The following is a 21054-nucleotide window of genomic DNA, read 5'->3' on the forward strand; positions in this document are numbered from 1 at the left end:
TGCACTCGCCATGGAACCACTTGCCGTAGAGGTATCACTCTGGGGGCTTGTCAGCACAAGATTTTATCGTATGTTGATGATGTCTTGATATATTTGGATTCTCCGAAACAATCTATAATAGAGCTAATAAATGAATATGGTATGTTCTCTGGGTATAAAATAAACTTTTCTAAGAGTGAAGCCATGGCTCTTAAGAATTCACAGACATTAAACCCAAGTGTATCCTATTCCTTTCATTGGTCCCCATCTGGCTTCACCTATTTAGGTATAAAAATCTCTCCGCAGCTAAGAGACCTCTTTAAGCACAACTTTGCTCCTCTTCTTCAGGCTGTAAGAAATTACTTGGAAAAATGGGGTGGCTTACCCTCATCACTGTTTGGTTGTATTCACTTAATTAAAATGAACATCCTTCTACGCTTTTCCAGATGGTCCCAGTGTTACTGTCAAGGAAAAGTCTAACTCAAATAAACAGTGCCATCATTTAATTTATATGGCACAGGTAACAACCTAGGTTAAGATACAGCTATCTTAATTTGCCTTCAAAGCTGGAAGGTTTATCTGCACCCTCGCTGAAGCTCTATCAGTTGTCAGTTCAGCTAAGATTTATTTTAGAATGGATTACTGATGATCGTAACCTCGATTAATTGTGAAGCTTTTGAAGAAAATTCCCCTCCCTAATCATCTTTATATATCACCAGCTTTGGCTGCAGAACTAACAAAAAATAATATCATACTGAGGAATATGCTTTTTTTTATCTGGAAACAGGTTAGATTAGATTAGAAGGATTCTGAACTGCCTCTCATTATTAAACCCCCTGCATGAAAATCCAGATTTCCCCCCTGGTCTTAACTCCGGGCTTGTTGGAGACAGTGCAGGATGGTAAAATCCTCTCTTTTCAGCAGATCAGAGAGAGGTTTGGTATACCAAAGGCTGACGTTCTAAAGTTTTTACAGATTCAGAGTCTCATACATACAAAGTTGAAGCTGCTCACATGTGGCTTTGCTATCTCCGCTGTCTACTCTTGAGAGATACAAAACAAGTAAGATTCGTGACAAAAAGTTTGTACATTGAGCTTAGTAATAGCAATATGGACAATACTAACAAACTTAAAAGGTTGTGAGAAGAAGACTTTGGTTCAACAATTGATTTGGATGAGTGGAGAAATATATGTGGACAGCCCACTCATGTTGTAGCGGGCAACTCTTTGGGAGAGGCAATTTAAAATACTGCATCGGCTCTATATTAGCCCAGAATCTATACATAAGATGAATCCAAACTTGTTCCAATTCTGTAATAAATGTCATTTTTATTTCATTGTTTGTGGGGTTGTCCGCATATACAGAAGTTTTGGTTTGAGGTCATGAAGGCGATTGAGAAAATTTTCAAATGTTCTCTTAATTTAGGGGCTAAGATTTGTGTGTTAGGGCTCAGTGACAGTTAACCTCAAAATTCTTCAGGTATACATTTGTTGTATATTTTTGTATTGTGCCCAAAAATGTATTTTATGTCTTTGGATTACTGACAAAACACCTAATGTAATTCAGTGGCAGCATTCGGTAACCAGTATTATTCCATTAGAGGCGTTCTCTTTAGCCCTGAAAAGCAAAAGCATTTTTATTTTTTAAAATATGGACCCCTTATTTGGACTATTTGGGCAACGAGAAAGCCCAAAAACCTATTTTCTGGGCTCCAGCATCTAGCTTGGAAAAAGTGCAAGGGAGCTTGCAATATTTGCTATTTTTAGCATGTGCTTTCAGTTCACAAATTAGTCCCACTTGGAAAGTTTATGTTTGACTACAAACGGTTTATCTGCATGTGTATATGAGTGTATCTAGGATGTACATGTAGCTCCCACTGTTTTTTTTTTCTTTTCCCCGTCTGCCCCTCTTTAATTGTATGTTGTTTATAATGATTTTGTTTTGTATTTTGTACAAAACTATGTGTTTTGCCTTAAAATGTTTAATAAAAACATTTATTTAAAAAAATGGTGGAAGACTATTGATGTTGCTAGGCGGTTGATGCAATTTCAAGGTGGATGGTAAAGTGTTGCTAGGTGCTACCTTAAATGCAGTTCCACCTTAAATTCAGTTCCACCTTGCATTTAGTGCTACCTTAAATGGAGTTTCACCTTAAATTTAGTGCCACCTTAAATTTGGTGCTCCTTAAATGCAGCTCCACTTTAAACGCAGTTCCACCTTAAGTTCACTGCTACCTTAAATGCAATTCCACCTGAGATTTAGGGCCATCTTTAATGGAGTTCCGTCTTAAATTCACTGCCACCTTAAATTTAGTGCTACTTTAAATGGATTTCCACCTTAAATCCTGTGCCACCTTAAATTTAGTGCTACCTTAAATGCAGTTCCCCCTTAAATTCACTGCCACCTTAAATGCAGTTCCACCTTAAATTCAGTGCCACCTTAAATTTACCGATACCTTAAATACAATGCCACCTCAAATTTACAGATACCTTAAATACAGTGCCCCCTTAAATTCCGTGCCACCTTAAATTAATTTTCAACTCACACTGATACCTTAAATACAATGGCTGTTTCCATTTGCTATCACCTTAAATATAATGCTTCCTTACTTCTACTGCCACTTTAAATGCATTGCCACCTTTAATTACTTTAAATACCACCTTAAATACAATGCCACCATAATTTGACGACCTTAAATTCATTGCCACCTTAAATTTACTAATACCTTAAACACAATGGCACCTTAATTTCACTGCCTCCTTAAATTTACTGATATCCTAAATACATTGCCACTTTAAATTCACTTTCACCTTAAATTTACTATCACCTTAAACTTACAGATACCTTCGTTTTACTGCCACCAAGAATTGTGCACTTTGTCCGCCCTGCTGCTGCTTCAAGCAGAGGCTGGGAAACAAACCCTGTCTGCATAAACAGGTATTTCTCAGGTTTGGAAACAACATCTTGGCTGAATTTGGGAGGCTTGTCTGCTTTTACAAATGCAATTAGTGAACATAAACATGGCTGCATCTGTTTGTTATTAAATTTAGTATTTTAAACTGTGATTAAATGTGTCGTCTTCCTACAGTCGTCCATCTGCGGCTTCTAGTTCCCGACTGTTGAGGCCTTATAAGCTGTGAGTCCCAGATACTGTTATTTATAGTGATGTCACAGTGCAGCTCTTTGTGCTGTTAGTATGTGTTTCTGTACGTGTTGCTGTTGTATGAATGCAGTAGGACTTTGAATGTTAAGTGTCTTTGTGAAAACCAGCACATTGTTTTTATTATTTACAGAATCGCTCTCCTTCTTCTGTGCTGCTGCATCCACAGCCCCTTTGTTCTTGTTCCTTTGTAGATTTGTTTCCCATAATGCCTGCTGTCGGCTATCTGGTGAGGGTTTTACTCATCCTGCTTACTTTTTCTTTATTTTAGATGCAGCCATGAAGAATCCACAGTAACAATCGCACTGCAGGTGACAGAGAAATCCACCAGAGAGCTCCACATCTGTTAAGAGCCGAGTACATTAACTTTATTGGGTAGGGCCAGATGTTCATTCTCTGTCTGCCTCTCTCTCTTCCACACATGCTCTATATATACATTCACTGACCACTTTATGTCCACCGTACTTAAGCCTGTTTGCAGATTACATCACGTCACTGCGCTGCTGTGGCTCATACTGGAGGGCAGGAGGTGGTTTTCATAGAAGGCCCTGTCACAGGTTCTCAAAATGCCTATGGTTTACGGTGTTTATGGTTGCTAAATTAGTTCTAACTGAGAAACTACAAGGAGCTTTTATCAGGTACCAAAGCTCATTCATTGGAGGGAAAAATGCAGGAAATTGACCAAAAACGCCAGCAAAAAATAGATGTTGCACAGGTGATCTGTGGGTGTGCACAGGTGATAGATTTAAAAGGTACAAGCAGCACCACTTACACTAAAATCAGGGTTCACAGGTAAACAAAAGACAGGTGAACAAACAAGTTGCTTAGATCTGCTGCCTCAGTAGCAGTGCAGGTCTTTCAGCTCAGCTGGAAAAAAACGCTCCTCTTGAAAACAAAGATCAACATATGTTGTGATTTTCTCTCGTAATATAGTCTAAACTAGCATAGTATGGGCTCCATCCTGTTTTCCGCTTCACACTTCCTGCCCTCCATCTGGAATTTGCACGTCATTCGAACCGTGTGACTGTAGAGACTGTATTAGAGACTGTAGTCCATCTGTTTCTCTGCAGAATTTGTTGACATTTATCAGACAGCAGTGCTGCTGGAGTTTTTAAAAACTGTGTCCACTCACTGTCCACTCTATTAGACACTCCTACCTCGTCAGTCCACCTTGTAGATGTGAAGTCAGAGACGATAGCTCATCTGCTGCTGCACAGTTTGTGTTGGTCATCGTCTAGTCCTTCATCAGTGGTCACAGGACGCTGCCCACAGGATGCTGTTGGCTGGATATTTTTGGTTGGTGGACTATTCTCAGTCCAGCAGTGACACTGAGGTGTTCAAAAACTCCAGCAGCACTGCTGTGTCTGATCCACTCAGACCAGCACAACACACAGTAACACACCACCACCACGTCAGCGATACTGCAGTGCTGAGAATGACCCACCACCCAAATAATACCCACTCTGTGGTGGTCCTGTGGGGGTCCTGACCACTGAAGAACAGGGTGAAAGTGGACTAACAAAGTATGCAGAGAAACAGATGGACTACAGTCTGTAATCTACAAAGATCTACAAAGTGCATCTATATATGTGAACCTGATTAAATGGAAAATGAGTAAATACAAGGTAGCTGTAAATGATAAAGTGTGTGTGTGTTTGTGTGTGTGTGTGTGTGTGTGTGTGTGTGTGTGTGTGTGTGTGTGCGCTGCACGTTTCAGTGTGTGCGTATTTGTCTGTAATACCTGTTTATTGGTAGATGGTCACTGTTTACCTTTATGCACTGACCGTTCCATTTAGTCAGTGTTGCAGGTCTGTACTGTATGTTTATGTAAGACAACTAAAGCCGTTGTTTCCAAATGATTTCTAGTGTCATTGAAATTCATGATGCATACAGGTGAGAACAGGTGAGCTTTAAGGATGTGTTCCTTTACAAGGCGTGATCCAGTGCATACTAGCTTAATAGATGATGATGCACATAAACTGTGTCAGACTATTGATTGTCCAGCTGTGTTCCTGTGCTGCACTGTGTTCTTTGGGGATTTGGGTCAGTTGGTTTTCTTTTTATTGTTGTCTGGATTCTGTTGTGCTGTTTCAGAATAGAAGTGAATGTTAGTCTACATCTGAGCAAATGCTGTGCTGTTGGTTGAGCTACATGTAGTTATAGAGATTCAGATTTACGCAGAAACTGTATGGAAGTAAATTGAGTATGTTTTGCTAGCTGGGAGTGTTAATAGCACAACGTATCTGGATGTGAGACGAGCATTTAGGCCAGAATTGGGCCGAGATACAAACTCGGCCAGCAAGGTTTAAGCTCGGTGTGCAGTGTTCGGCCGAGATGTGGCCCGACTGAGTTTTGCTATCTGGGAGACTCAATGTTGAAAGGTAAGACGTTGAAACAACGTCGCGATATCAACGTTGATTCATCTTTCAAAATTGACGTTGATTCAACCGACGTTGATTCAACCGTGAATAATCGTTCAAATGCAAACTGGGTGAGCCCATGCAGTGATTTCCACTACAGAATCATGTTAATGCAGTGCTGCCTGAGGGCCCAAAGATCACAGCCAGCCAATATTGGTTTTTGGCCTTGTCCACTGCATACAGAGATTCTCTGAATATTTGAATGATATTACGTACTGTAGATGATGAAATCCCCAAGATCTTTGTAAATTTACGTTGAGACACGTTATTCTTGAATTGTTGCATTTTTGTTGCCCTTGTCCCAACTTTTTTGAAACATGTTGTTGGCATCATATTCAAAATAGGCATATATTTTTCAAAAACTAACATCATTTCTCAGTTTCAACATTTGATGTGTTGTTTTTATACTGTTTTCAAATATATATAGGGTTTAAATGATTTGCACATCATTGCATTCTGTTTTTATTTATTTTTTGCACAGCAACCCAACTTTTTTGGAAATTAGGGTTGTGAAATGGCAGTTTTAAATAAATAAAATAAAATATAGCTTAGAGCACACACTCTGTTTACAGCCAGAACAGATATCACATCAGCTACATACCCAGTTGTCCTAAGATGTCTTGACAGTATTAGATAAGATGTCTTGAAACATTTTCTTATGTCAAGACTTCTCAAGAACATCTTAAGACGTATGAGTGAAGACACTGTCTGTCTTGAGACATGAATGTTAACGTCTTAAGACAAAGAAGTAATTATTTTGTGTGTCTTGAAGATGGGGCATGATTTAAGACATCACTTTGTCTTAAGACATAGACGACAGAGATGTTGTGTCTTAAGACAGTTCAGTTGAGTCCAAAGAGTAGTTACACAATACAAAATTACAATTGAGGATTACCAGGATTGCCACAGCACTGCCTAATGTAAAATATAATGAGAATATAACTATATAAGAGAGAATATAAGTATGTCCTCAAGAAACAGCCTGCTGTAATCTTATGGTTTTTGTGTGATATTACTAAAAGAACATTCACTAAGGTTTTACTTGCTGTACTTTTGTGCTTCTTTTTTTGTATGTTTTGTTTTTTGATTATTGCAGAAATGTGTAACAAAACAGCAAAAGAAATAATCAATTCTTAAACCATTTACTTTACCTTAAAATGTTTAAACTTGTTTCCTTATATCATTGAAGTTCATGGTAGAATAACTTTTAATTTGAAACATTTACCAAAGGAGATAATCACAGTCAGTCACAGCCTTTCGCTCATTTGCAGAAAACATGCTATGATTAAAACAACATTGATCTATTTTCAAATGTACAATTGTAACCAGAGACAACAAGCTAGGAACCAAGATAAAACAACTTTGAGCTAATAGGAAGTAAATGTACTTAACAGCTAACCTGAGTACTTTAGAGATCACATACCACCAAAACTTAATGCAGAAAAAGCACCTGGTTCACTCTCTTCAACATCTACACTTCTGTTTATTTTCTTAAGCAGATCAGGGCTGCCCACAGTTAGACCATTAGGACTTTTAATTTGGCCCAACAGAAAAAGAGAACAAACTTTTTTATATACCATGTATAACTTTCAAAATGATTATCTCCAGGTATTTGGGAAACACAAAGAATAATAAACAAATGTATTTGAGTACTAATATAAAGACCTATATTGTTTCACCACGTAAAATTACATCATAGACAGATTTTTGTTTAAATGTCTGACTTGACTTTAATATTTTAAGACATGGCCTCTTAAGTGATGCTTTGTATGATAATTCTGTACAGCTGTCTCGTGTATTTCAAGAGTTTGCAGTTTTCTATTCTGTGTCTAGATTAAAAAACAAACAAACAAAAACAAAACAGCACAGTTCATTCAGTACAGAGAGGCACGAACCGGAAAGAAAAAGATCTATAGGAGGACAAACAAAAGATTGGTGGGAGTTTCAGACCAATCAGAGTGCGGGACTCCGCCGCTTGGACGTTCGGTTTTGAAGCATGAGCGCTCTCCGCCGTTCCTCCTTTTAAAGCTAACTGTGACCGTTACAGCCGTTTACAGTGAGCGAGTCTCTCGCGTCGCTAACGCGGGCAGTTTTATCGAGTTTGTTTAGCGAGTGTTAAACCTCGATAAGACAGTCTTTTACATTCCTTACTAAGACAGCGCCGCCTGCCGGGTGACGCTTTCAGCTCCCAGAAACGAGCATTTTCAGCTGTGTAGTTAGCTAAGCTAACCAGCTGACTGGATCGAGTGGCATGGCGACTGGAGTTACGACTGCAACGGTCAGAGTCTGCTTTTAAGAGGTGAGTAGTGACCGAATGAGATAAGCAGCCTCACTAACAGTCAGTTGGAGTACTGTTAAACATTTTTTTCTATATTTCTGGGTCAATCTGCCAAGCATTAGGTTAGCTAGCGGCTAAGCGGTTTGTCTGTTTATGCCTCGCCGCTGCGTCAGCAGCGCACTGTAAACATACCGCCCAGCTTCAGCTCTGTACAGCTGTCTCACCCAGCAGCGCACTGTAACCATACCGCCCAGCTTCAGCTCTGTACAGCTGTCTCACCCAGCAGCGCACTGTAACCATACCGCCCAGCTTCAGCTCTGTACAGCCGTCTCACCCAGCAGCGCACTGTAACCATACCGCCCAGCTTCAGCTCTGTACAGCTGTCTCACCCAGCAGCGCACTGTAACCATACCGCCCAGCTTCAGCTCTGTACAGCTGTCTCACCCAGCAGAGCACTGTAAACATACCGCCCAGCTTCAGCTCTGTACAGCTGTCTCACCCAGCAGTGCAGCCATGGAGGCTCATAAGGTTTGGAGTACAGACAGGTGAGATACTGTGCTGGTGTGCAGCAGAATCAGTCAGTTGAAAAATTGAGGTAGCTGGAACAAATGAAAGGCTGCCTCAGAATTAAATCTAAGATTGATTATAGTGCAGCAGGGTCAGCACACTGAACAATACAACAATGAGACTGAACACAGTCTGTCAGTCTGTGTAGTTCAGAGAGGGTAGTAATGATCTTAATTTGCTCTGTTACATTTACTCTAGTAACATCTTGGTGGATTTGTACTTCATAGAGTATTTTTAAAATGTATTATTTGTGCTTTATATTAATAATATGTTTTACTCGGCTACATTTATTAATAATATATAATGACCAGTTTGTTTTGTGTTTAAGTTCATTGTTATGCTTTGCTGTTATTGTTTTGCTGCATTTACCTCATGTGTCTGTTTTCGTTTTAGATGTTTCTCATCAGAAATCATCTGAAGCTGAGCAACTGGTGAGACTGAAGTTTTAATTTTTTAAATAAAACTATATGAATGTCAGACAGATGTTTAGATTTGGTGGGTATTTCAAACAAATATATTTCATGAAGTATTTACTGTAATACAGAAGAGCAGAGTGTTTAGGTAAAGCCGGGTTACAGTATTCAAATATCTGCGCTTTGTTCATTCAATTTATTAATATGTTATTTGCCACTACAGCTGTGTTCAAAATATCGATATGGCAATATCACCAACACTGTATCAATATTTATGAATTTACTTCTTCACAGTGCTTTAATGTGTAATACTGCAAGTCTCAGAGCCCTACAATTTATAGCATAAAGCATGTGGTAAACATGATCTAATAGAGTTCAGCTCTTATTAATAATCATTTCATGTAATAATTCTCTGTGAGAGATTAGAGGCATTGAACTCTTTAAACGTCTGGTTCTTGTCACTGCCACTGTGAACAACTCTGACTCTGTAAGTTTTATGGTTTGGAATAGTTCATATGAAGCTACTTTTTTTTGCATCTTAACGATGAAATTGTGCAGAAAAAAATTGTGTAATTCTCCTTTAACAGAGCGTTTAACAGATACAGATATTAGTACTAAGCTCACACCTGCCTCAGCTGCAAATGATCATTTCTGTCACATGTTGACTTTGGCATGTTAGAAGATGAAAACAATAGAATCGTGAATTATCTAATCAACTTTGTTGTTTTCAATCCTTCCAAAGGAACATCCTCTCTCTGGGCCTCATCCAGTATGGTGGCAGTCCATATCATTCTCAACACTCAACTGTGCTCTTACACAAGTGGCCTCATCCTGATGCTTCTTTCATTACACTGAACATCATTGTCTGAACATCAGCTATGCGTGTGAGCTGGGTGCCACGCTGGAGTTCATGCATAGGTATTATTTAAAGCCTTGTCTCATTTCTTTGTGTACTAAAATGCCTGAGTTGATTTTAGATGAGTAAAATTATGTATACTGTACATTATATTCTACTTATAAAGGGAATATATAATGCTTTCCCTTTCATTTACTGTGTTATGTAGCTTTTTGTGCATGTAAGATACAAAGCTGAAAGTATCTGCTAGAGGGAAAAACTTTCTCCCACAGAAACCACTTTTCTCAGCTGCCTGAGGGCTGGAGTTACCCCAGCCCTTTTCCTTTGTTACAAGATGATGTAATCCCATAACACAATCCTTATTGCCCACCTACCAGCGAGCTTGGCACGCCCTCACACAACGCAATGCATCACATCTGCCGGAGCCCGTGTATTGGCGGAACCGCTCTGGCGCTTGACCAGTCAGAATCAAGTGGGCGAGCTGATTAATCAGAGTGTACTGGGCTCATCAGGAAGGAGGGGCTTAAAGACACAGGAGCTCTAACAGAGCGTTTCAGACAGAGGGTGAGTAGAGATTTACAGTATGAGAAAAATAATGTGTTTCTGGAACACTGAAGCATGTAAATGTATTATAGTCGACCCCAAAAATAAAATTATGAACATTGGAAATTAGCATAACAGGTCCCCTTTAAATTCAGCCTGCTTGTGTATGCAGATCCAAAAATAATTTCAAATTTATTGTCTTAAAATTGATTTTTTAACAGATGCATTTTCCTCATATCTCTGACAAAGAAGACCAACACTGAGAAAAAACAGAGGAAGAAGCGATGGGCTGTGAATCTGACAGCTCTCTCACTCATCATGGATTTAACTTTAAAAGGAGAGATCGATTATCTGTGTCCTGTTTCCTGTGTCCACATATGTCCACATAAAATGTCCACAGCTTGCCTCTATTCCAGCTCCCAGCACATCTGAGTCTGGTATTAATTGTTTGACAGCTGATCATTATCTGGCTCAGGTATGTTAGGAGTGCTGCTGGGGTTCAGACCTCTGTATTACTCTGCTGGTAAGTTTTTCTTTTTAGTCCATATGAATTTGTGTTAAAATTGTTTATCATTTATAATTGTTCATAGTATTACGTTGCTAATAACTTTAGCATAACTTATATACGGAATAACAGTAGACCTTAAAATCAGATTCATCGGTCGGAACTGTGTATTTATTGTGGTATATTTCAAATTTCTACACAAAGTCAGTTAACATGTTTTTCCTTGTCTGTAGAACATATCAAGTGTGATGACACCATTGTACTATGCATATACACAGCTGTAAACGGTGGGGGATCTATTGATTGATAAAAAGCAAGCTTATCTTTTTCAGACGACAGTAACCATTTCAGAATGGCAGTTGTTTGTATTTGTTTTCCTATAATATTGAAAAAAAACAGTTCTTTTCAGTAGTCGTATTTCCCTAGGTTTACATTTTTATTTTCTGAGGCATAGTTTAGAGTTTAGTTTATTATTATTTTTATCAATAATTATTATTTAATTTTGTGCCTTTAGACTTGTGAGTGTAGAATGTCATTTTCAAAAAAAGTTAACAGGAAATAAACAATAAACAACTGCAATCTATATTGTTTGAAAGCTATGTGGGTGCTTTTTTATGGGCTATGCTTTGGATTGCAGAATAAATTATTTGAATGTAGAAGTACTTTAAATTTTTAACAGATTAACAAGGAAGAAAACTGCAACATAGTGATTTTCCATACCCCTTTAAATTACATTACTGTAATTTATGTGTATTATTATTATTATTATTATTATTATTATTCTAAGTTGATAAAATGACAATTTCATTAAAAAATAAAATGACTATAAAATAGTAATTGTAAAAAAAAGTTTTCATTAAGGGTTAATTACTATAAAAATGGTATTTAAAAGCACTGAATTATTTTTACATTTTGTAGCAACACTGTATTAAAAAATAGTTGCATAAGAGTCTTCCCTCATACTACCGCCGAATCCATAAGCTTAAAATTTAAAAATAAATATATAATATAGCAACATGTGTGAGTCACTTACTGTAAACAGCTCGTAAAGGGAAGAACGACGGAGAGCGCTTGCGCTTCAAAACCGAGCATCCAAGAGGCTCTAATCCGTGCTCTAATTGGTCTGAAAATCCCGCCAGTCATTTGCTTGTCCTCCCATGGATCTTTTTTTCCCGGTTTGCACATCTCTGCTGTACTGAATTAACTGTGCTGTTTTGTTTTTGTTTGTTTGTTTGTTTGTTTTTAATCTAGACACAGAGCAGAAAACTGCAAACCCCTGAAATACATAACACAGCTGTACAGGATTATTATACAAAGCATCACTGAAGAGGCCATGTCTTAATATTAAAGTCAAAGTATGAAGTTGGACATTTAAACTAAAATCTATTCATAATGTAAATTTACGTGGTGAAACAATATTTGTCTATATACTGCTACTCAAATACATTTGTTTATTATTGTTTGTGTTTTCCAAATACCTGGAAATAATCATTTTGAAAGTTAAACACAGTATATAAAAAGTTTGTTCTCTTTTTCTGTTGGGCCAAATTAAAAGTCCTAATGGTCAAACTTTGGGCAGCCCTGATCTGCTTAAGAAAATAAACAGAAGTGTAGATGTTGAAGAGAGTGAACCAAGTGCTTTTTCTGCATTAAGTTTTGGTGGTATGTGATCTCTAAAGTACTCAGGTTAGCTGTTAAGTACATTTACTTCCTATTAGTTCAAAGTTGTTTTATCTTGGTTCCTAGCTTGTTGTCTCTGGTTACAATTGTGCATTTGAAAATAGATCAAAGAGCAACATTGTTTTAATCATGGCATGTTTTCTGCAAATGAGCAGCAGGCTGTTTCTTGAGGACATACTTGTTATATTCTCATTATATTTTACATTAGGCAGTGCTGTGGCAATCCTGGTAATCCTCAGTAGTAATTTTCAGTTTGGCAGTACCACAGGAATACCACACTCATACCACAGGACTTTTTGTAATGGACCACTCTTTGGACTCAACTGAACTGTCTTAAGACACAACTTCTCTGTGTCTTAAGACAAAGCGATGTCTTAAGTCATGCCCCATCTTCAAGACACACAAAATAATTACTTCTTTGTCTTAAGACGTTAACTTTCATGTCTCAAGACAAAGACAGTGTCTTCACTCATACATCTTAAGATGTTCTTGAGATGTCTTGACATAAGAAAATGTCTCAAGACATCTTGTAAATACTGTCAAGACATCTTAAGACACAGTGACAGCTGGATATGTATGTAGTGCATTCAGTGACATAGTAGCATGTATAGTATGGTTGTAAGCAGACTGTATGCAGAACAGATATCACCTCAGCTATTGCTTTCACTTTACATTCAGTGATGTAGTAGTGTGCATAGTACTGTGGAAATACTGTGGTAAAAAATCCTTACAGTTAAATATCTTAGCTTTTATTTATTTATAAACCCTTATATTGTTAATTTTTGTGAAGGATAGAGTTTATATTTTTATCTTATTTTTACTTTTAGTATTATACAGGGAGATTCATTCGAAAGAGGCCCCGAATATTCTGTAATAACTCTCTCTAGGATGAAGCAATCTGAACAAAACAATGGGCAATGTGCTCCTCAATATATGGAGCTTCGAACAAGCCAGGATGCCCCTGCATCAGAGCGATGAGGTAGGCGCCAGACAGCTGTTGCGACATTTAATCTCAAGTTCCAGGTGCAAACCCCCGTACCCCTTCACTCAGTCACTCAACTTCTCATCAGGATGGTGGTGCACAGTATTGAGCAGCGTGTCTTCATGGTGCAAACCTATTGGGTCACCAGTTCATTTAAGCGATGTCAGAGTGAATTTAGGAAGAAATATGGGGTTTGTGGCGTACCCTCAAAGAGTGTTATTCAGAAGACGGTATGGAAACTGGAAACAACAGGATCATTTATCCCTTCTCATGGTGGAGGCTGTTCGAAAAAATATCCAACAGGAAATTGCTGCTATTCCCCCCGATATGCTTGCCGATATGTTCAGGAACATGGAGCACTGTGTTGAAATGTGTCTGGCAGAAAAGATTCACTTCCAGCATCGCATGTACGATCACACATACGTCAAGGTATGTAGCGTATTTTTGGGGTTCAGATTGCTTCATCCTAACAGGAGTTACAACAGAACATTCGGGGCCTCTTTCGAGTGAATCTCCCTGTATATACTGTCTACAAAGAAACAAATAACAAACTGTAAAAACCTTGTTAAGTATTTTGTTTGTTAATTCTCTTCTTGTTACTCTTTTCTTGACTGCCTTGCTATCCCTTTGCTGCTTTATTAGTCCCCTGTTGTGGGACTAATAAAGGATTATCTTATCTTATCTACTGTCTTATAGTATGGTAGTAAGCTGACTGTATACAACCAGAACAGATATCAACTCAGCTACTGCATTCAGGGATGTAGTGGTGTGTATAGTATGGCAGTAAGCAGACGCAGTTTTGGTGGAGTTGTGCAAGACTAGAGATGAACCTGTTCAGCAAAACTCCATTCAAACTCATTCATTTTGAATGAAGTGTCGCGCACGGTGAGTGCCAATCTACAAAATTCTGGAACTGCATGACCACGTGCCATGATACATGAGGGGCTTGTGCGCACAGCCATAACATTTGCCCCTCATTCTCACTTCGCTCTCACAGAGTGGTGAACCCCTCCTCATCTTTACTTCTGAAAGACTTAGTCTCATTGAAATGCTTTTTTATACCCAGTCATGTTACTGACCTGTTGCCACCAGGTGTGTGTTTAGCATTACACAACTTTACCAGCCTTTTTTTAGAATGAGTTGTTGGCATCAAATTCAAGATGTGCATATTTAAAAAAAAAAAAACAATAAAATTTCTCAGTTTATACATTTGATATGTTGTCTTTGTACTATTTTCAATTAAATGTAGTGTTTAAATGAATTGCACATTGTTGCATTTCAGTTTTATTTATATTTTGCGCAGCATCCCAACGTTTTTTGGAAATGGGGTTGTACATATTCACAGTTCCAAAGACATGCCAAGAAACTCTGTGCTATACTGGACTCTTTTGGACTCTCTTAGCAAGTGAATGGGCGCACACACTGTCATGGTTACACTCTGGATGTGGTCATCTCAAAGGTTCGCAACATATCAGCCACTGTTAAGGAAGTTGCTTTGTCAGGTCATTACTGTGTTTTCTTTGAAATATGGACTTCACTAAACATTAAGACCAGACACATCTGCTTTAAGAAAAGGTTCATAAATGACAGCACAGCTACACTTTTAATGAGTAAAATGAGCTCTGCACCATGTGAGCCATCTGACTCTGTTGATGCTTTGCTGGATAGCTTCAACTCAAACACTCAATGTTATGGATGAGACTGCACAATTAGACAATTATTAGTAGTATTATTAGTATTATTAATAATTAGACAATTATTTGTCAGATGCCTAATTGCATTGCATCACTCAGCCAGCTGTTTATTGTGTTTTTTTACTTTTAGAGGTGTGGTGCCACCCCTGCATATCAGATACATAGATATTGGATGATCAACTGCATCTTGGGCAAGTGATAATTCATGTTAATTGATTTTTCGCCAAACTATTCCTGTAAGTCAGTGGCCGCAGCTGTTCTGAGGTCAGTTGAGAACTATTTACTGCTGACTGGGTAGTTCTGTCACTGTTTTCACAATGAATCTTATAAAACCCTTCCAAAAATACAGTGATCCAGACCTGTGTCATATTCAGAAGAACAACAATTCAAAGACAAGCACATCTACAGTCAAATATTACAGTCAGTAATGTGTATAAGAAGTTTAATTACAGTCAGTCTGTGTGTAGAGACAATAAGTCCGTAACTCACTGTAGTTTCTCCAGTTTACAGTGTGGATCCTCCAGTAGATCAGACAGCAGCTTCACTCCAGACTCTCCTGGGTGATTATAGGTCAGATCCAGTTCTCTCAGGTGGGAGGGGTTTGATTTCAGAGCTGAAGCCAGAGAATAACAGCCTTCACTTGTAACCATACAACCAGACAATCTGCAGAAAGAAAGGGATAAGAGGAACAAATGGTATTCACATACAGCTATAAACAAGCCTTACTACAGAACTAACACAGCAAGCACCAAATTCTGTGAAATATACATGAAAACTCTGAAACAGGACAGAACAAAAAACTGACTCAATATCTTCACAATACTGATTACAACGTGATAAACATCTCATTCTGATTCAGAGCTGCAGGAGACATGATTGAGATTTTGAGAAGAAAAAAAGACATAGATAAGCATATAGATAAGCAAAGCATATAGAAAGTTAAATAAACACTTAATTACCTCATTACAGGTCTACATCTGAGATATCTAAAACAACATATAGATAAACCAGAGGCATTTTGGAATCGAGTGCTGTTAGCTGATAAATGATGTAAAATTTTACTTTTTGGCCACCAGTGTTACCGGTAGTTACTCAATTAAAAATAAAATGACAGCTATTTCAGGGAGGCGTATGTTGATTGTAGAGCTGATCCCAGATTTTCACAAACTTTCGCACCAAGGCTACAGATGTGTAGTCTGCAAACAGGCATTATAATGTACTCAAAAAAAGGATTCCTGAATTGACTAACAGAAAAAAAAACATTGTTTGGATAACACAGTACAAAAATATATTTGTGTATTTTTATTTTACTGGTAGGGTTAGAAGGAAAGAAATAGAATTCTAAAATCACAGAAAGTCCTAACCAAAATAACAATTAAAGTAAAACAAATAAAATCACAGGAAATCCTAATAATTCTGTTATTTTTCATTACCAGTTTATTGTGTTTCATCAGCGTAACTTATTTCCACTGAGGAATTAATTTACAGGAAGTTTACCTGAGCATCTCCAGTTTACAGTTTGAGTTCTTCAGACCAGCAGAGAGCAGCTCCACACCTGAATCTTTCAAGTCATTGTTGCTGAGGTCCAGCTCTTTCTGAGAAGAGTTTGCTGATTGTAGAGCTGATGATAGTTCTTCACAGGAGTATGTGGTAAGACTACAGCTGGCTAGTCTGTAAAAGTCAGATTAAATGCAGTGCATGGTGTAATCAGGGGAACTACAATAGAATTACTTTACTCTCCTTATTCTTGTTACATTCAGAAATAATTAAGCAAAATATTCCAACCCTAATAATTCATCTGTGCAATCCCATTTAAAACAACAAACTTAGTCATTATTTTTTCTAAGTAGCAGCTACCTGTTTGAAGAAGAGAAGCTTAACTGCCACAACAATCCAGCCAATGTATGATACAGGTAAACTTAGATCTCACAATATACTGACAGCAGCATTTATGAATATATTACCAGAAAAAGAACATCATGTTGTTTCAACAACACTTTACACATTTGGAATATTTTTGTATTTCAAGCATGGCCTGAAAAAGATATTCAGCAGAACTCTTAAATCAGGTGAAATGAATATTAAAATTACAGATAATTCTGTTACTGTAAATTTACAACTTGTTAGGCTTGTCATTTTTCCTTCTTTGTTTACAATCTGAATTCACAGAAAGTTCACCTGAGTATCTCTAGTTTACAGTGCGAGTTCTTCAGTCCAGCAGAGAGCAGCTCCACTCCTGAATTCTGCAGGTCATTGTTACTGAGATCCAGCTCTTTCAGAGAGGAGTTCACTGATTGTAGAGTTAAACAGAGTGTTTCACAGAAGTTCTTGGTGATATAAGAGCCATTTAGTCTGCAAAAAATAATAAGCACAATTCAGCAGCAGAAAGAAACTGAGTATGAATCAGAACATACTAGTTTAGCTCTGTAGTTTTTTACAGGAGTTTGTGGTGACACCACACCTGGCTAGTCTGTAAAAGCCAGAGTAAATACAGTACATGGTTTAATCAGGAGAACTGTAATAGAATTACCTTACTCTCCATGTTGCTATTTTGTTTTTACATTGAGAAATAAGTAGACTAGATAGTCATAGCCTCATAGTTCATCCATGTAATCCCACTTAAAACAGCAAACCTATCCATTATCTTTTCTCTTAAAGTAGAAGCTACCTGTATACTAGCAAAGAAAGTTAACTGCCATAAATGTACAGCCATATATAATACAGTTTAACTTAGAACAGATCTCAAAATATACTAAGCATTTGTTAATATATTGAAAGAAAAAGTTGAGGGGGCGGTCATGGGCTGGAAGTTAGGGAACCAGCCTTGTGACCAGAAGGTCGCTGGGTTCAGTCTCTTGAGCCAACAGGACATGACTAAAGTGCCCTTGAGCAAGGCACCTAACCCCCAACTGCTCCCTGGGCACCGTGTATAGTGCTACCCACTGCTCTGGGCAAGTGTGCTCACTGCCCCCTGTGTGTGTGTGTTCACTAGTGTGCATGTATGTGGGTGTTTACACAGATGGGTTAAATGTGGAGGTCTAATTCCTCTGTGTGCAAGCACAGTTGGTCAATGGTTCTAATTTAATTAATTAATTAGAATATCATGTTTCAACAACACATTACACATTTGGTGTATTTTTATATTATAAGCATGGCTAGAGAATATTTAGCAGAACAAGTTTACAATTTGCTAGGCTTGTCATTTATTGTCTTTAATTAAAGTATGAATTCACAGAAAGTTCACCTGAATACCTCCATTTTACAGTGCGAGTTCTTTAGTCCAGCACAGAGCAGCTCCACTCCTGAATCCTGAAGGTCATTGTTACTGAGGTCAAGCTCTTTTAGAGAAGAGTTTGCTGATTGTAAAGCTGATGATAGTTTTTCACAGGAGTTTGTGGTGAAACTGCACCTGACAAGTCTGTAAAAGTCAGAGTAAATACAGTACATGGTTTAATCAGAGGAACTGTAATAGAATTACCTTACTCTCTATGTTCTGCTTTGTTTTTACATTCAGAAATAAGTACGCTAGATATTCATAGCCTCATAATTCATCCATGTGATTCCATTTAAAACTACAATCCTAGACATAGTCTTTTCTCTCCATGGAGAAGCTACCTGTTTAGTAACATAGAAAGTCAACTGCCACAACAATCCAGCCAATATATGATACAGTTAAACTTAGAATAGATCTCACAATATTCATGAAAGAAACCTTTCTGAATACATTAAAAGAAAAGAATATCATATTGTTTCGACAACACAACATACATTTGGTGGATTTTTATATTTAAAGCATCACCAGAGAAAGAGATTCAGTACAACTCTAAAATCTGCTGAATATTAATTTTTTACACAATACTGTGATTGTAATGTTACAAATTGTCATGGTTTGTTAAATTTCTTTTTTAATTATAATATGAATTCACAGAAAGTTCACCTGAGTATCTCCAGTTTACAGTGCGAATTCTTTAGTCCAGTACAGAGCAGCTCCACTCCTGAATCCTGAAGGTCATTGTTACTGAGGTCAAGCTCTTTTAGAGAAGAGTTTGCTGATTGTAAAGCTGATGATAGTTTTTCACAGGAGTTTGTGGTGAAACTGCACCTGACAAGTCTGTAAAAGTCAGAGTAAATACAGTACATGGTTTAATCAGAGGAACTGTAATAGAATTACCTTACTCTCTATGTTCTGCTTTGTTTTTACATTCAGAAATAAGTACGCTAGATATTCATAGCCTCATAATTCATCCATGTGATTCCATTTAAAACTACAATCCTAGACATAGTCTTTTCTCTCCATGGAGAAGCTACCTGTTTAGTAACATAGAAAGTCAACTGCCACAACAATCCAGCCAATATATGATACAGTTAAACTTAGAATAGATCTCACAATATTCATGAAAGAAACCTTTCTGAATACATTAAAAGAAAAGAATATCATATTGTTTCGACAACACAACATACATTTGGTGGATTTTTATATTTAAAGCATCACCAGAGAAAGAGATTCAGCACAACTCTAAAATCTGCTGAATATTATTTTTTTTACACAATACTGTGATTGTAATGTTACAAATTGTTATGGTTTGTCAAATTTCTTTTTTAATTAAAATATGAATTCACAGAAAGTTCACCTGAGTATCTCCAGTTTACAGTGTGAGTTCTTTAGTCCAGCACAGAGCAGCTCCACTCCTGAATCCTGAAGGTCATTGTTACTGAGGTCAAGCTCTTTTAGAGAAGAGTTTGCTGATTGTAAAGCTGATGATAGTTTTTCACAGGAGTTTGTGGTGAGACTACACCTGACTAGTCTGTAAAAGCCAGAGTAAATACAGTACATGGTTTAATCAGGGGAACTGTAATAGAATTACCTTACTCTCCATGCTCTACTTTACGTTCAGAAATAAGTACGCTAGATATTCATAGCCTCATAATTCATCCATGTGATCCCATAGTAGACAAAGTTAATTGCCACAACAATCCAGCCAATGTAAGATACAGTTAAAAGATCTCACAATATCCTGAAAATCCTTTTCTAAATAGATTAAAAGAAAAAGAATATTATGTTGTTTCAACAACACATTACACGTTTGGAGTATTTCTATTTTTCAAGCATGGCCAGTGAAAGATATTCAGCAGAATTCTAAAACCAATTGAAACGAGTATTAAAATTATACATAATTCTGTTTTTGTAAGGTTAAAATGTGTCATTTTTTTAATTAAATATTAAATTCTCTGAAAGTTCACCTGAGTATCTCCAGTTTACAGTGTGAGTTCTTCAGTCCAGCAGAGAGCAGCTCCACTCCTGAATTCTGCATGTCATTGTTACTGAGGTCCAGATCTTTCAGAGAGGAGTTCACTGATTGTAGAGTTAAACAGAGTGTTTCACAGAAGTTCTTGGTGATATAAGAGCCATTTAGTCTGCAAAAAATAATAAGCACAATTCAGCAGCAGAAAGAAACTGAGTATGAATCAGAACATACTAGTTTAGCTCTGTAGCTCTGCCCCTGGCTGGTATACAACCCCAAAGCATAAACAATCCAATCATATTACAGGCCCGCATGTACAAGTAGGTGTATAGAAGAGAAGGAGTTCAACTATATAAGAGGGTGCTAGACCATTTAGGGCCTTAAATGTCAAGAGAAGGACCTTGAACTGGTAACCACTGCAGCTGGTAACCACTGCAACTAATAGAGAAATGACACAGAATTGGGCTGATGTGAGCAGTTTTTTTTTTTAAAGACAAATAAGCGAGCTGTGGAGTTGTTGTATTGAACGTGTTGAAATATTTTTGCTGGGATACCAATAAAAAGAGAAATACAATAATCTAGATGTGATGTTATGAAGGTGACAAAGCAATGTTGTACACAACAGTCAATCCACCCCCTCAACCATGAGGACTAGGTTTATCTTTGTACTTGTGTCAATCGGGTACTAACATGTTGAGAGGGAGATAATCAACAGGTTGTTGCCGAGTCTCAGT

The 21054-nt window shown here is 37.6% G+C and overlaps 1 protein-coding gene across 1 annotated transcript in view; it reads right to left on the reverse strand.

Annotated features, from left to right (window-relative positions):
* The window catches only part of LOC118804778 (NACHT, LRR and PYD domains-containing protein 12-like), a 62232-nt gene that overhangs the window by 15333 nt on the left and 25845 nt on the right, over positions 1–21054 (reverse strand). The window contains exons 5-11 of the mRNA XM_036565424.1: positions 20319–20492; positions 19709–19882; positions 19015–19188; positions 18322–18495; positions 17256–17429; positions 16575–16748; positions 15567–15740 (exon numbers count right to left, since the gene is read on the reverse strand). Coding sequence (XP_036421317.1) covers positions 15567–15740; positions 16575–16748; positions 17256–17429; positions 18322–18495; positions 19015–19188; positions 19709–19882; positions 20319–20492 — 1218 coding nt within the window. The remainder of the gene's footprint in view (positions 1–15566; positions 15741–16574; positions 16749–17255; positions 17430–18321; positions 18496–19014; positions 19189–19708; positions 19883–20318; positions 20493–21054) is intronic.

Source organism: Colossoma macropomum, unplaced genomic scaffold, assembly GCF_904425465.1.
Source record: "Colossoma macropomum unplaced genomic scaffold, Colossoma_macropomum, whole genome shotgun sequence".
Taxonomy (NCBI): domain Eukaryota; kingdom Metazoa; phylum Chordata; class Actinopteri; order Characiformes; family Serrasalmidae; genus Colossoma; species Colossoma macropomum.